Source organism: Panthera uncia, chromosome D4 (assembly GCF_023721935.1).
Source record: "Panthera uncia isolate 11264 chromosome D4, Puncia_PCG_1.0, whole genome shotgun sequence".
NCBI lineage: Eukaryota > Metazoa > Chordata > Mammalia > Carnivora > Felidae > Panthera > Panthera uncia.
Genome location: NC_064807.1, coordinates 71,883,738 through 71,898,426, shown reverse-complemented (window position 1 = coordinate 71,898,426; position 14,689 = coordinate 71,883,738). Strand labels below are relative to the sequence as shown.

General features: G+C 52.1%; 1 protein-coding gene across 6 annotated transcripts in view; it reads right to left on the bottom strand.

Moving 5' to 3' along the window:
- Positions 1-14,689, bottom strand: part of ZNF618 (zinc finger protein 618) — a 184,622-nt gene that overhangs the window by 56,290 nt on the left and 113,643 nt on the right. For 5 of the 6 annotated variants that reach the window (XM_049637166.1, XM_049637156.1, XM_049637202.1 and 2 more), the window contains exon 3: positions 8,657-8,916. In XM_049637166.1, the coding sequence (XP_049493123.1) occupies positions 8,657-8,916 (260 nt within the window). Of the gene's footprint in view, positions 1-8,656; positions 13,907-14,689 lie in introns of those variants that run through there. The other variant, XM_049637175.1, reaches the window with a different exon arrangement.

Below are 14,689 nucleotides of genomic sequence, written 5' to 3'. Positions count from 1 at the left end.
CTGGCCGGGTGTGCGGCGACATGCCCAGCTCACAGAGCCAAAGAGGGCAGGGTATGGACTCCGTGTCTCGGCACACGTCAGCTCAGCTCCCCGTCACACACCCAGAAAGACAGGTGATTATCATCCCCACTGTTCAGATGAAGGAAGCGAGGGCTGGAGGGACACATACGGCCAAAGGCTGCCCAGATCGACCTTGATCCAGAACCTATGTGTGTGACCGCCACACCTCTGGGTAAGCACCAAAAAGAGATGATGCCTGTTAACATGTACCATTTGCCGACTGCAGTCAGGTCTCATGCCCATCCTCCATCCTTCCAGAAGTCCTCGTGTGGTTGGGACAACTCAATACCCATTTCGGTGATGCACATGAAAATTCTAGGGACCAGATGGCCCACGGTTGGGGCTACCCACAGCTAACGGCTGGCCAGCCTTCCGGCCTCCAGAACCATCCTACTGGCACGACACCAGGTCACCTCCAGACGCCAAGGTGATTCCCCTTCAGTCCCGGGGCTCCCCCCAAGTGCTGCCGGGCAGCAGATCCCACCCCCACCCCCACCCCGGCACCATGTCTGGTCCTACCACAGGACCCCTGGCGTCCCCTATCCCCTATCACGGCTGCCAGGAGCAGCTGACAGAGCATGCCAGCACATGGGAGCCAAGCCTCTACCTCTCCCCAACCCTGCTGTTGCTACTGACACAAGAAGCCACAGGTGCTGAATAATAGCACCTTTCCAGCATTTTCCAGAAGCACCTGGCAGAAAGCCTGGCTCCTTTCCCAAGAGGATGGGACAGATCAGGTGAGGCCAGCTGAGACCAGAGGGGTCTCAAGGGGGTGGGAGTGCCAAGGAACACCCAGCCCTCTTGGTTCCGGGACCCAGCACGAGTTGGGCCCACAGCCTACTGGGGACGAGGGACCTGGAGAGGTAGTAAATCATGGACAAGTGGGTTTCCTGAGCCTCTCAGGGCTTGGACTCAGACCAAATGTCCTTGGGTCCAGGGTCTTCCAAGCAGAGTACAAATCACCTGGGGATACATGAGCAGTCAGTTTTAAGAGAGTCAATACCCCAATCATCAACTTTCAAATGTATTCTTCCCCAAATTCAATGTGCTGGAGACGTGGCAGTGGCTGGGGAGGCCCCACGCAGCTGGCCCTCCTTCCTACTTCCCTCCTGACCCCACCCTTATGCACTACAAACAAGGTGGTTCCTTCGTCCCCCATCCCACCATGGTGCCCCCCCATGGGGGCTGCCCACCTCAAGGCTCCAAGCAAAGAGGGAATCCCAAGTTTAAGAGCAGACCTAGAAAGTGGGTGAAATCTAGGGAGCAATGCCTTCGGTGAATCAGGTGATTCCCAATTCTTTGCTCTTAACAAAACTGAAAAAGCATCTAATGGAGCTGTCAGCAGAGAAACCATTAACAACAGCATCTGATGACAGACCCCGTGCAATTTTCAGTACACAATTTGGAAAGAGTTCCAAAAATTGAGTGACGCTCAAAACTCCATCCATCCCTGGTGCCTTATGTATGTGATTAAGCTTTCTAAGTACTTCCGCGTATGGAAACCAAAACACAGGAGTTCAATGAAAGCTGAATGTTGTCTCGTGCAACAAGAAGAAATACTAATTCACTGAAACAGGAGCCAATTGAAAAAGAAATGAAGCCCCATCCATTTCATCAAGAGGTGCATTTTCAATTAATTGTTTATTTTTACATTTACTGTTTATCTGAATTTGTTTTTGACAAACTGTATACTAATAATAACTCGATCGGGGGGGGGGGACATTTTAAAAAGTACAGTTTTATGATCCCAACAAAATTTTTAAGAAATTTCTATTTCAATTTATGTACATCTTGTTGTGGGAGATGACTGTAAAACAGCGATCAATAAAAGACTCTCAAGCATAAAAAATATATTACATTAGGATAAAATCCTGCGAGGGAAGTGGACTGGAAATATGAGTTCAAGGAGAGAAAGGAAAGATGTAAAATTTCTGACTGTTAAAGACGAGCTTGTTCGTATGTTTTTAAAATGGATGATGGCAGATATCAAACCGCAGTGGGTTTGGATTCTCTCGGATACATTTAAAACAATGGTTTCACGGTTATATTTCCAAAATGACACTTTTTTTTTTTACACAATACTCCAGAAATTATATCCTTTGAAATTATCTAAACTCTGGATAAAAATGTGAGACGTCAACTCAAAAATATGAAAGAATGTACGATTTCTCAAAATTCTTCTGGGAGGTAATGAACAAAAAGAAGCTGGAAAGCCGTTGGCCTTTTTGGTTCCTGTCTCTCCAGATGTAACCCCAGGTATGTCAATGTCCTGAGGCTTCAGCTAATACACTGCTGGTATCTGCTTTGCATTTTGGGTCTCCTGCGTAAAAACGCTTTCATACCTATTACTTCACTCTGCCCCCAACAAGTCTACTGGAAAGACAGGTGGATGTTACTACACCCACGGATCGATGAAGACAGTGTGGCTCAGAGAGGTTAAGGATCCTGTCCAAGACTCCACAGCGGGGCAGGTCCTGGGTCTCCTGGATTATAGTCCGGGGGCCCTTTCCCACGGGGATGCTCTAACTAGGACCCCTGCCCACCTTGAACCAGCAGATGAAGAGCCAGTTGCAGAGAGAAGACGTGCCCGGGAGGGCAGCCAGAACTCCCCTACTCTCTGCCCCGCTTCCCTGGTGGCTGTGGCAAAGAGCTGAGTGTTAGTTCTGGCAGGCTCAGGTACAAAGCCCTGCCAACAACCTACTGAAACAGGAAACTATCAGCTGGAGCCACGGAGCGGGACCTGGCACCCCTGCCTGGGTTTGTCACAGACCAAAACCCGTATGGCCGTGTCTGAATGATGGCCTGCTCCTTCCAGAGCCGTGGCTGAGCCGCCGCCTCCTTTCCCTGCGCCTCCTCCCCGGGCAACCCTGCACGTGTGCAAACACCTCTACCCCTTGATGCTCAAAGCTCACTGCCTAGAAACATCCATGTAGTCCCCCATCTGAGCCTTCACTGTGCCTCCTGCATCCCGTCCAGAGATTTCCAAGACAGAACTCTCTCCCTCACAGGCCTATATCCAGTTCTAAACAGTTCCCACAGTCACAGACGCCTTCCTTTTACAGAGTTGAAATCACCTCCTGGTGACGGCCCTGTATCGGTTGGAGCTCAACATTCTAAAGAATGTGTCCGCTCCTTCCCCTCCCCCTCAAATGCTTCAGGTTGTGAATACTTATCCCCCATCATCTCCCCCACACCCCCACTGGCCCTGCTCCCAGTCTCTTCCTCCCCAGGACAAAAAGCCCTTAGCTCTTCTTTGGGGCTCCTCCCCACGCCAAGAATGAACTCTCTGGATATAACCTGGTTGGCCCACACCCCGTATCTGAGGAGAGCCCAGCGGGGTGCTTGTTCCCTTCATGGGCTCCTGCACCTGCTGCTCCTCCTGGGCTCCCTCATGTGCAACTTCCCCAGGATTAAGGGCCGATGCTCCCACCCCACAGAGAAGAGCACCCACTGCTTGGTAGTACGTTCTGACCACGCAGATCATGGCATCGGAGCATCCTTATCTCTCAGGAAATGTTCTGGGGACTGAATGTCCTGATTGTTGTAAACTCCGCTTGCCTCCTCTTTACCATCTAGGACAAGAAGGGCAAGCAGGTTTCCACTTCGTATTTTTCAACTCTGGCTGACTGGCAGTGACGTCTTGGTGAGCACTGTGTTGAGAAGGATTCTGAAGTGCACTGTTACAGTGTGCAGGGATCAATTAGCAATGCCTGCCACGACTGTGGACCGAGGTGTAACAACGGGAATACCTTGTGTTCAGAATTCTCCATCGTGTTCTTGAAACCTCAAGTGTGGCTCTACCATTCCTCGGGCTGCTGTGCAGAGATCCGCATGCAGCTTGACAGGTGGAAACGGGAATCTGTTGCCTCACTTCCTTTCACTTCTGGTCTTATCCAATAAATCATCAAGTTCAATATTACGATCTCTGCTCTTCTTGCTGAAAACCCCTGAGTTTCCCCACACTGGCTCCAGTGGCAGTGACGTTCTTTCTAAGAGTGAGAGATATCTTTCTCAGCACGGGGAACTTCTGGGCAGCTGGGAAACGGCAGCCGACACTGCAAGCTTGGCAGCCAGCCTCCTGGGCACGGATGCCCCTCCTGACTCTCCCAGCCTGGGAAGCTGCCAAGTGCCACGCACGTGTCCAAGCCCCAGCTCCTCCATGGGAAGTGCCTCAGATGATGTTTGTGTCATTGGGAACACTGTTTGTTTGATGGCAGTTACAGGACCAGTGAGGACCCGGGGGTGGGGACAAGGGGGGATGGAGCTCAGAGGAAAGGCAAACGGGAGGTTCCCGCATGGCACAGCACGGAGTGACCAAACAGGGACGCTATTCTATTCGGCTACAGAGGCCGGCTCTGAGCCCCGAGCGCGGCTGGGTGAGCAGGGCGCTCCGGAGGCCCTTGGCTCTGCAGAACCTCATGCTTCTCTGCCAAGTGCCAGGGGAACACGTTAACTCCACGACACCCGGCCACCGGGGCACGGAATGCACACCGTGGCAGGTGCACATTTAAAGGGATGGCTCTAACCGGGATTCTGCTCCTGGCCACATCCCTGAGAGGGCTTTCCCTCCTCGTTTTCCTTCCAGGCGGGAGGGATTTGCTGTGAGGGGGATGGACCCTTCAGGAAGTGGAAGGAAATATCACTGACTTGCTGTGTGGCCCAGGGCAACTCTTCCTTTCCGTAGAATTGTTTGCCCCTCTATAAAATGAGGGGATAAGGGGGGTCAAATCTATGGCACGTATAGCCCCACTGACCATCTCCACGTCCATGGCAGACATCAATAATCAATCATGCCACCCTTTAGAATCGTGAACACAGGACTCCTTATAAACAGCAGCAATTACTTGGCCCACAAGACAAAATCTAGTTGTTGTCTTGAGATGAGATGAATTCAAAAAGCTCAATTCTAACTATTTGATTTTTTTTTTTAATGCTTTTCTTTCCTGGCACTGAGGCCAAACCAGATTTCTCTGAGCCTGACCGTCGGTAGAAACTACACCCTCGAGGAGGAAGGTCTGCCTTGATGGATGCGAGACGGGCCTCCATAACGAGCAGGAAGTGCTCCCAGGCCCTGCGACAGTACAGGCTCCAAAATGGCGGCTCCACTCCCGACTTGCGGGAGTGGCTTTATTCCTTTTTCTCTTTTTTACTCCTCTGACTTGTGGCTTTACTCCTTTTTCGTGAAGAGTTTGCCAAAAGCAGGTTACTTAGAAATGTCCCTGGATTCTAGGGAGGGAGGACTAGAAGGGGCCCCAGGGATAGGACAGATTGCCCTGTCCAGTCCTCAGATGAGAAAATGGAGACTCAAATTAGACGCTCAGTCAGAGCCCATGTCTTCTGACACCTCATCCAGTGCCAGCCTTTTTCCCCACCCCATGTTTTTTCCTCTACACCACACTGGCTTATTTCTTAGGCTTTAGGAAAAAGCAGAAACTATTACCACTCTTCCCCCTTGAAGTGGTTCTTCAAAGAGGTACTCTTCCCCCTTGAAGAGTCACGCTAATACTACTGATAATAATAGCAAATCATTTACGAAGTACAATGCGGAGTGCTTTATGTACATCATCTTATTGAATCTTCACGGAACCCCAGGAATTTGCAATTGTGAGAACTGAGGCACAGAGAGGTCACGTAGCCTGCCTGAGGTCTAACAGCTATGACATCAGAGAGCCCGGATTCACTTCCAGACTGAAGACCCAAGCTCATTCTCTCTGCACAATGCTGTCCTCCTCCACTGCCTCTTTTGATTTGCACACCCATGAGGTGGGCAGGACAGGGAGCATGCCTCACTGGATAGCAGAGGACACTAAGGCACAGCAAGGCCAAGGACCCTGCTGCTGAGCAACCGCTGAGTTGGAAATCACCATCAGAGGCTGGCACGAGGCCGTGGGGCCTCTTGCTGTGCAGGCAGCTGGCCCAGGGAGGACTCCTCCCAACACTTGCCTAGCATGGCTGCTATAGGCCTTCCCCACCAAATCCTGGCTGCTGGCTCCAGCCCAAGATTCAGATTCAACTACCCTTCACTGGCCATCTCCGGGTGAAGACACATACATATATCTACTGGGCCCCATGAGTCTCAAAACACACACCCCAAAGTGAGGAAGGGCACACCCTCTCTTGGGGTAGCTAACACTGGCCTTGGCTCTGGGAGAGTGAATACTGAGGGAAGAAAGACAGACATGGGCTCCTGATAAGCCCCTTCTTCCACTGGGCACTGAGCTAAGTTACTCCTGCTCTTCACCAAATACTTCTGGTTCATTCCAATTCTGTCATGAGGGATGATGGCATTTCCCGGCCACCTGAGATGGGGAGGGGCCATGTGACTAATGAGGCCAACGACAGGGAGAGAACTTAACTTTTCTCCTTTCTGGGCTGTAGCAGGTAACAGCTAGTGTGAATCTCTCCAGAGCTTTCTCTCCCTCTGTCCCTTGGCTGGCAGCATTTCATACAATAGCTGCTTTTAGCCTGGGTCCAGAGCAGAGCCCCCAGATGACCCACAATGGGCACATAATATGACTTAAGAAATAAACCTTTGTGGTTTTGAGCTACTAAGATCTCATCACTCTCAGGCTCGTTTGTTACGGAGGCATAACTTAGCCCCATCCTGACAGTTATGGCCCCAATGTCAATACTGCTCCCTAGAAGCCAGTCCCTACTAGGCATTGTGGGGTGGGAGCAGGGAGCATAGAGGCACGGGTCAGAAAAGTCCAGGGGCTCCTAGTCTCAGGGCAGAGGTAGGCACAGGCAAGGCCCCTCTAATTTAAAATAGATAATGGGAAAGCCGCCTGGGTGGCTCAGTCGGTTAAGCATCCGACGTGATCTTGGCTCAGGTCATGATGTCTTAGGTTTGTGGATTCGAGCTCCGCGTCAGGCTCTTCACTGACAGCGCAGAGCCTGCTTGGCATTCTCTCTCCACCTCTCTCTCTCTCTCAAAATAAGTAAATAAACTTAAAAAAAATTTTTTTAAATAAGTAACGGGAAGTACTCACGTGAGGGGTAGGGTATAAACGGAACTCTGACCAGAAGAGATTAAAGAAAGCTTCTGGAAGGTGGCGGCACAGGAGCCGGCCTTCAAAGATGGGCTGGATTTGGGCATGTGGAAACGGACAAAGGCTTTCCAGGGAGAGGGAACAGTATGAGCAAAGGGCAAGAAATGCTGCATAAAGGCAGAGTGTGCTAGAACGAAAGGTCCAAAAAGATCATAAATAGGAAAGAGGGATCAGGTTACAGAGGATCTCGATACTATGGCCTTGACCTGACACAGCGGAGTGGGAAACCCCAAGTTTATTAGCAGGGAGTGACATGGTCACTGATTTGTCTTTGCCAAGGCCCCTGGCAGCCAGAGTAGAGGGCAGGTGAGGGCAGAAAGACACACAGGCATGGCTGTCAGCGGGATGCCGCAACGACCCAGATGGGGCTGACAGGGTCACAAGGAACCGCAGAGAACAGCCGGGAAAGGGAACACGAGGTTGAGCCTCGGCAGCTGGGAAGAAAAGGCAACAGGACTTGAGCATAAACTTGGGGACACGCAACAGGGGAATCTCCGCACAAGGCCCTGTGTGCCAGACATGGGACGTGAGCCAGAAGTCAGGAGGAAGTGAGCCAGAACTGGACCAGGAAGGACAGGCAGAGAGGAGGGGGGGTGGCAGCGTCTAAGAACACACTGAGCACGGGAAACGTGGAGCAGCGCGGATGAGAAGGGAAGTCCGGGAACAGGGGAGACAAGTCCTCCATGGCAGGTGAGGCACGCAGACTTCACAGACCAGGGTTTGCAAAGCTGTGGCCTCGGAGTGACTCCGACCCACAGACAGGTTTGTTTTGCTTGGCAGATTTCAAAAGTCAGATTAGTTGCCAACATTTAAAGCCAAAAGAATTCACATCAGATTTCTCACTTCTGGCGTGTGGCACGTCTACACTGAGCCCGTCTCCCACCCAGTTCCGGCGGCAGCTGAGGACCGAGCCCCTCTGTGTGTGTTCTGGGGGAGGCCTTGCGGGCATCTGGGTCTGTGAGCCCCGCCGGGTGCAGGTGGCCCTGAGGGGAATCCCCTGGCTCCCGCTGGAAAGTGAGGGGGGAGAGAGAATTTCTAAGAAACTCATTTCCACAGAGCTCCTCTGAACCGGACCCAGACCAGAAGAGGCAGGGGAAGGTGCCAGTCTGTCACGAGTCCGGTCCCGAGGGGGCCTGTTCCAAGCAGGACGTGCACTGGGAGCTGCTTGCAGGAGCCCGCGGTGAAGCCAAGGAGAAAATAAATGCAGACAGGCATTTAGGACAACGAGCGACGTGGCAGTGCTAGACCTACCTGGGGCACGGGAGCCCCACGCCATGAGGGATTTGCCACACCTACAGAAAGTTCCGGGCACCTGACCCGAGCAAGTCTTAAAGCACGGATAGGGCTCTGGCATGTCAGGGAAGGAAAGAAGAGGTCCAGACTACAACTGTCCAAGCAGAGGCAGGTCTAAGGAACCTACGTCCTTCCCCAAGGGCAAAGCGGGGCCACCTACGGTTCTCTCAGCCACGGACAGGCAGGACTCTTCTCTCCAGGACTCTGACCCCACGCCCGGGTCCTGGCCCTGACCCTCACGGAGAGGCACTCACCGAGGGTCTGCTGGTTACGAACGCCACCGATCACCACGCAGATCTCGGCGGGCACGTCGCCTGGCCCATCCTTGCTGACCACCTTCTTCTCCTCCTTGGCCTCCCCCTGCCAGATCACCTCCTGGATGTAGTCATCAGGTAGCTCTGTCTTCACCTTCACCTCCGTCATCGTTCCCTGCTCGGCACTCAGGGAGGCCTCGGCCGGCACGGGCTCGGGCCCCTCCACCTTGGTGCTCTTCTGGCTGCGCTTCAAGCGCTCCCTGAGAAAGAAGAGAGTCTGTTCAGCGTGGACCCCGTGCCGGCCCCCAGACCTATCTGGGAGCCCACCAGCCCAGGGGGTTGCGAAATGTTTAGTGACAGACCCATTTCTCCGTGAATCTCACCCTGAAGCACCGGCACCCATGGCGGCCCCTATGGGTCCTCCAGGGAACCCCAGGGCTCCGAGGAACACCGTTTGAAAATCATTGGGCTAGTATGGCTCCAACGCCACTCATTTTACAGATCTAAAGAGGTCTAAATGTGCCCAGTAACTCCTGTAACTGGGGTTAGAAAAGACCTACGAGGGCAGCTACGGGTGGTTGAAATCAGTTCTTCTCCAGGTTTGATATGCACATCAATCAGCTGAGAATCTTGGTAAAATGCAAATTCTGGTTCAGCAGATCTGGGGTTTAACCTAAAACTCTGCTTTTCTTGCTTTCTTTCTTTCTCTCTTTCTTCTTTTCTTTTTCTTTCTTTCTTTCTTTCTTTCTTTCTTTCTTTCTTTCTTTCATGTTTATTTATTGTTCAGAGGGAGAGAAGAGCATACGCAGGGGAGGGACGGAGAGAGAGAGAGAGAGAGAGAGAGAGAGAGAGAGAGAGAGAGAAACCCAAGCAGGCTCCGAGCTGACAGCAAAGAACCTGACACGGGGAGCATGAGCAGGGGAAGGACGGAGAGAGGGAGAGAGAGAGAGAGAGACAGAGAGAGAGAGGGAGAGAGAGAGGGAGAGAGAGAGAAACCCAAGCAGGCTCCGAGCTGACAGCAAAGAACCTGACATGGGGCTCAATCTCACAAACCGTGAGCCAGGCGTCCTGAGATTCTGCTTTTCTAACCAAGCACGCAGCAAGGCCGATGCTGCTGGTCTTCGACCTGCACTTTGGACAGCAAGGGTTTAAGTGGCTTGATGGGTACAAAGTGCCCAGTGCTGTTCCCTTCCCTCCTTGGCGGAAGGGCTGAAGATTCATCCAAGCCCCTCCCTGTTCCATCTCACCGACGGGAGACTACAAGCCAAAAGCCTCACTCAGACCTTACCATTCTGGCTTCCACGTGGCTCTGCAAATACCAGAAAACATTATCAAGGTAATGAGCTCAATACTGAGGTGGGCAGGGAGGGCACAGACCACCGAACCTCCTTTATGGGAGGGCACACTGTGGCCCAGAGCACAACTGGGACTTGCCCAGGGCCACACACAAGACAGGTGGCAGGCCAAGGCATGAAGCCTTGACACCTCTTGAACAGAGTGGTTCAACGTGACTCTCTGTGTTATCATAAGGGGGAGCCTTCTGGCAAGGGGATCATCACTGTCACTCCCACCTCTGAGGTACTGAGGCCAAGGTGTGCCACACTGGGAGATCACATCACGTGCCAGCCCAGGGATGCCACCCTGTCACATCCGGCCCTCTCCACTGCTTCAGAGAAGCTTCTGGACTGAACTTGAAGGCCCACACTTGAAGCACACTCAGGCAAGCCCACTAGCATGCCAACCGAGCTTCGTGGAGGTGCCAGGCTGGGAGGCAGGGACCCGGGTTCTGACCCTGGATCTGAAGCAGGCTTGTTGTAGGACTTTGGACAAGACTTTTCTCTTCTCTGGGCTTCAGCAGCTCCATCTGTGACAGGAGCATGAGTTTTTATCACATTCACTGTCCCTCCCAGCTCTGAACTTTCTCTCAGGTTGGTGACTGAGCAAAGAGAGGAAGAGGGTACCAGCTAATGAGGAGGGGACAGCAAAAGGCCACTGGGGAGGTCCTAGTATGGACTGAGCTGTGTCCCTGACCTGCCCAATTTGTATGGTGAAATCTTTTTTTTTTTTAATGTTTATTTATTCTTGAGAAAGACAGAGAGAGAAAGAGAGAGCAGGGGAGGGGGCAGAGAGAGAGAGAGAGAGAGAGAGAGAGACAATCTGAAGCGGGCTCCAGGCTCCGAGCTGTCAGCACAGAGCCCAACGTGGGGCTTGAACCCACGAACTGCGAGATCATGACCTGAGCCAAAGTCGGACACTTAACTGACTGAGCCACCCAGGTGCCCCTGTATGGTGAACTCTTAATCCCCAACACAACTACAGCTGGACACAGGGTCTTCAAGAGATAATTAAGGTTAATAAATAAAGTCACAGGGACCTAATCTGACAGGACAGGAAGACAAATCTCTGTCTCCCCACCACGTGAGGACAGAGAGAAGGTGGCTGTCTGTAAGCCAGGAAGAGGGTTCTCACCAGACCCAACTGTGCTGGCACTGTGATCTCAGACTTCCACTCTTCATGACCGTGTGACAATATATTTCTGTTGTCCAAGCCACCCGGTCTGTGGTCTTCTGTAATGGCAGCTCGAGCTGACTACTGTTCAGGACTCAGATGGACCAAGCCAGAGTGAAAAGGTAGGCTGGGAGTGGCCCGGGTGACTCAGTCAGTTGGGCATCTCAGTCTTGATTTCAGTTCAAATCATGATCTCATGGTTTGTGTTCAAGCCCCGCATCGGGCTCTGCGCTGATGGCACAGAGCCTGCTTGGGATTCTCTGCCTCTCTCTGCTCGCTCTCTGTCTCTCTCAAAAATAAATGTTAGAAAAAAATGTGTTAAAAAAAGGCAGGCTTGTGGGGAACCAGCCAGGAGCCAGGGCTGTCCCGTCAGGCACCTCCTTGCTGTGTGACTTGAGCCACCAGCTGCCCAACCTCCACGCCCCAGTTTTCCCATCTGCAAAATGGAGCTAACAGGATTGGCAGGCAGATTTCAATCAACTAACAAAACACTCAGCACAGTGGCTGGCCTGTAACAGCTATCAAGACATGGTCATCATTACTATTCTTAATAATGACGAACTGTTACAGCATCCTTAGCACTCAGTGGGCCCAGTGACACCTCCTCCCGGCGTGTGCCACATCAGGGCCACCATACACTCTTTGGGCTCTTACCCTTCTCTGCATCAGGAAACATAGATCGGGATGGTTCGATCGCCTCAGTGTTCATTTCTTTTACTTACTGAAGAAACACTGAAGTTGCTTTTTATGTGCCGGGACTATTCTAATATACGGACTCTTTTCATCTCTTTCATCTCCGTTAACAAATGGTGAGGAAGTCCTGGGATTATCTCTGCTTTACAGATGAGCAAACAGAGGCACTGAGAAAAGTGACTTGATCCAAGTTACGCGGGTAGTAAGACATGAAACCAAAATCAGACGTAGGCATCTTGGGTCTTAGCCACGGTGCGCTGAGACTCAGGGAGAAACCTACAGAGGGAAGCCTGCCCATCTGCCTCTGGCAGCTCCCACACCACCCACTCTTTGACCTTCTGCATCTAGAACAGTCCAAACCGTGGTGCTAGTGGGTAAGCCAGAGGAAGGCAGACTACCTAACTTTTCTGGCTGCTGCTTCCTCCAAGGGGGTATCTTGAACCAGAGCCCCCTTGCTGAGGACCAGTGCCCCTGGGAAGGGATAAGCCTACCCACTCCCTGCTGTGTTTAAGAGTCATCACAGGACAAGGGCACCTGGGTGGCTCCGTCGGTTAAGCATCCAACTTCAGCTCAGATCATGAGATCATGATTTCACAGTTTGTGGGTCTGAGCCCTGGGTCGGGCTCTTTGCTGACAGCTCAGAGCCTGGAGCCTGGTTCGGATTCTGTGTCTCCCTCTCTCTGCCCCTCCCCCGTTTGTACTCGATCTCGATCTTTCAAAAATAAATAAATGTTAAAAAAAAAAAGTCATCACAGGACAAAAAAGCCTCTTAGTTCAGTGAGGCCCCAGGAGCCACGGAAGCCGCAGGTCTAAGAAGTGACCAGGGAATCGCTATGGCTTCAGGAAGGGAGGACAGTCTGCAGCCAGCCACAACAGAAGGGGATGTCCTGGGAGCGAGGTCTCCCTGGTGCTGGGGCACCAGAGCAGAGGCAGGCAGAGAGCCTGGCAGGAACCCCATGTGATGAACTAAGATGGGAGGTTCTGAAGTTGGATGGTCCCACGACCACTTTTGGAACCGCCACCACCAAGCTGTGGGTTCCTGCGCAAGTGACTCCAATCCCCTAAGCCTCAGTCTTCACACCCGTACAATGGGGATAAACACAGCACCAACCTCACAGCGCTGTGAGGCAGAGACAAGGCAAAGTCTGCAAGGTGGCCCCAGTGGAGATGTCCTACACATATCTATGGTCTTACGTAGGGGTGCAGGGGAGGGAAGCATGCAGAGGACACAGGGGAAGGGTCTTACACGGCACAGACGTGCGGGGGCTATGGAGGTAAATCAACAGGGGTTTAAATCCCATCACCATTACATCCCAGCTGGTGACCCTGAGTGAGCTCCTGACCCTCTCTGAGCCTGTTTCCACATAAGTGATGTGGGGAGCCCCGTATCTGCTCAAAAGGTATTGTGAAGATCAACCACAAAAATGTAAATCCAGGACCTCATCTAGAGTGACTCATACAGCAGAGGTGATCATGCCCATGGGAACCGGTGACAGCTGCTGAAGTCGCTGCTCCCTGACAGAGACGGACCACGGGGATGCTAACCACCAATCCTGCTGGCTTACTGGGCACGGGGGTGGAGCTCGGGGACCCTGTCTGAACCCGAATGCCAGCCCGGCAAGAACAAAGCCCGCGGGTCTCAGGGGGGCTGCTAGGCAGGCTGGTAGCTGAGGACTCCCTCTGGCTTGGCCCTGGCTGGTCCTGAACCTGCCCGCACAAAGGGTTAAGCCCCAAGCACAGGGCAGATGTGTTCCCCAGGACAGCAAAGAGGCCCAGTGGAGATGAAGGGTCCAACCTGCTTGTGCTCCCCACAACTGAGGTCACAGAGAGGGAACAGAACAGACCCTCCCCCTGAAATACCCTCAACCCCCCCTTCCTCACTGCCGACACCTGGAAGCTCAGCCTGAGGTCTACGAATGCTTGTCCACCCACCCAAACAGACTCAGTGTCCTTTTCTGCTCTCAGGGACCCCTGCCAGCATCAGGACGTCCTGGTGGGAGGGAGGAGTTGCTGGAATCAGACAGGCTGGGCATTCACACGCCCTGTGACCTTGGGCTGGGCTCCCCCTCTGAACCTCAGTTTCCTTGTCTGTTAAAGAGGGACCATGATCCTTGCCAATGTGGGGGTGAGAGATGAGCCGGGGAGCTGGGGCCAAGTAGATTTCCACAGATGGCACCTGCCATGATGATGACATCACTGATTCATGAGGACATCCTCACCTCTGGGAGGCCTTTCTTACCGGCTGGAAGTGGAGTCAGACCCCCTTTCTGAACGCCCATCCGCCCCCACACAGGAGACTCTTACTCTGCGAGCTACATGAGCTATCCTGTCCCCCGAAAGGCACTCCCTTAAATGGGATATCCCCGAGCCCTGGAGGTACCAAGGACCCTGGCAACTTCTCCCGGCTCCATGCTGTAGATTTACAAGCCCAAATGTTGCTTTTCTCGGGTGCTTTGCATTTAATTAGGTGTCCTAATAACAATGGAATCACCGAAGTACTTATATCACTTTGAATTAGTGGTGTAGCATCTTCTAACTTCTTTAAAAAAATTTTTTTCATATATCATTTTTTAAAATAGAGCTCATTATTTTAATTATATCCATTTAAATGTACAGTGGAGCCCTTGGATATTCTCAGCACGAATCATTAGGTATATTAGTGAAAAAGCACTCGGAATCTATCTACATGCTGACACTCCATAATCTATTCTATTTGTGTCGCTGTAAAATAGATTTATATATAGATAACTACAAAATAGTTGCTCAAGATATGCTATGAATTTTATATTTAACCTGAGTCACACTTCAACATAAAATCTAAAATCAGGCACG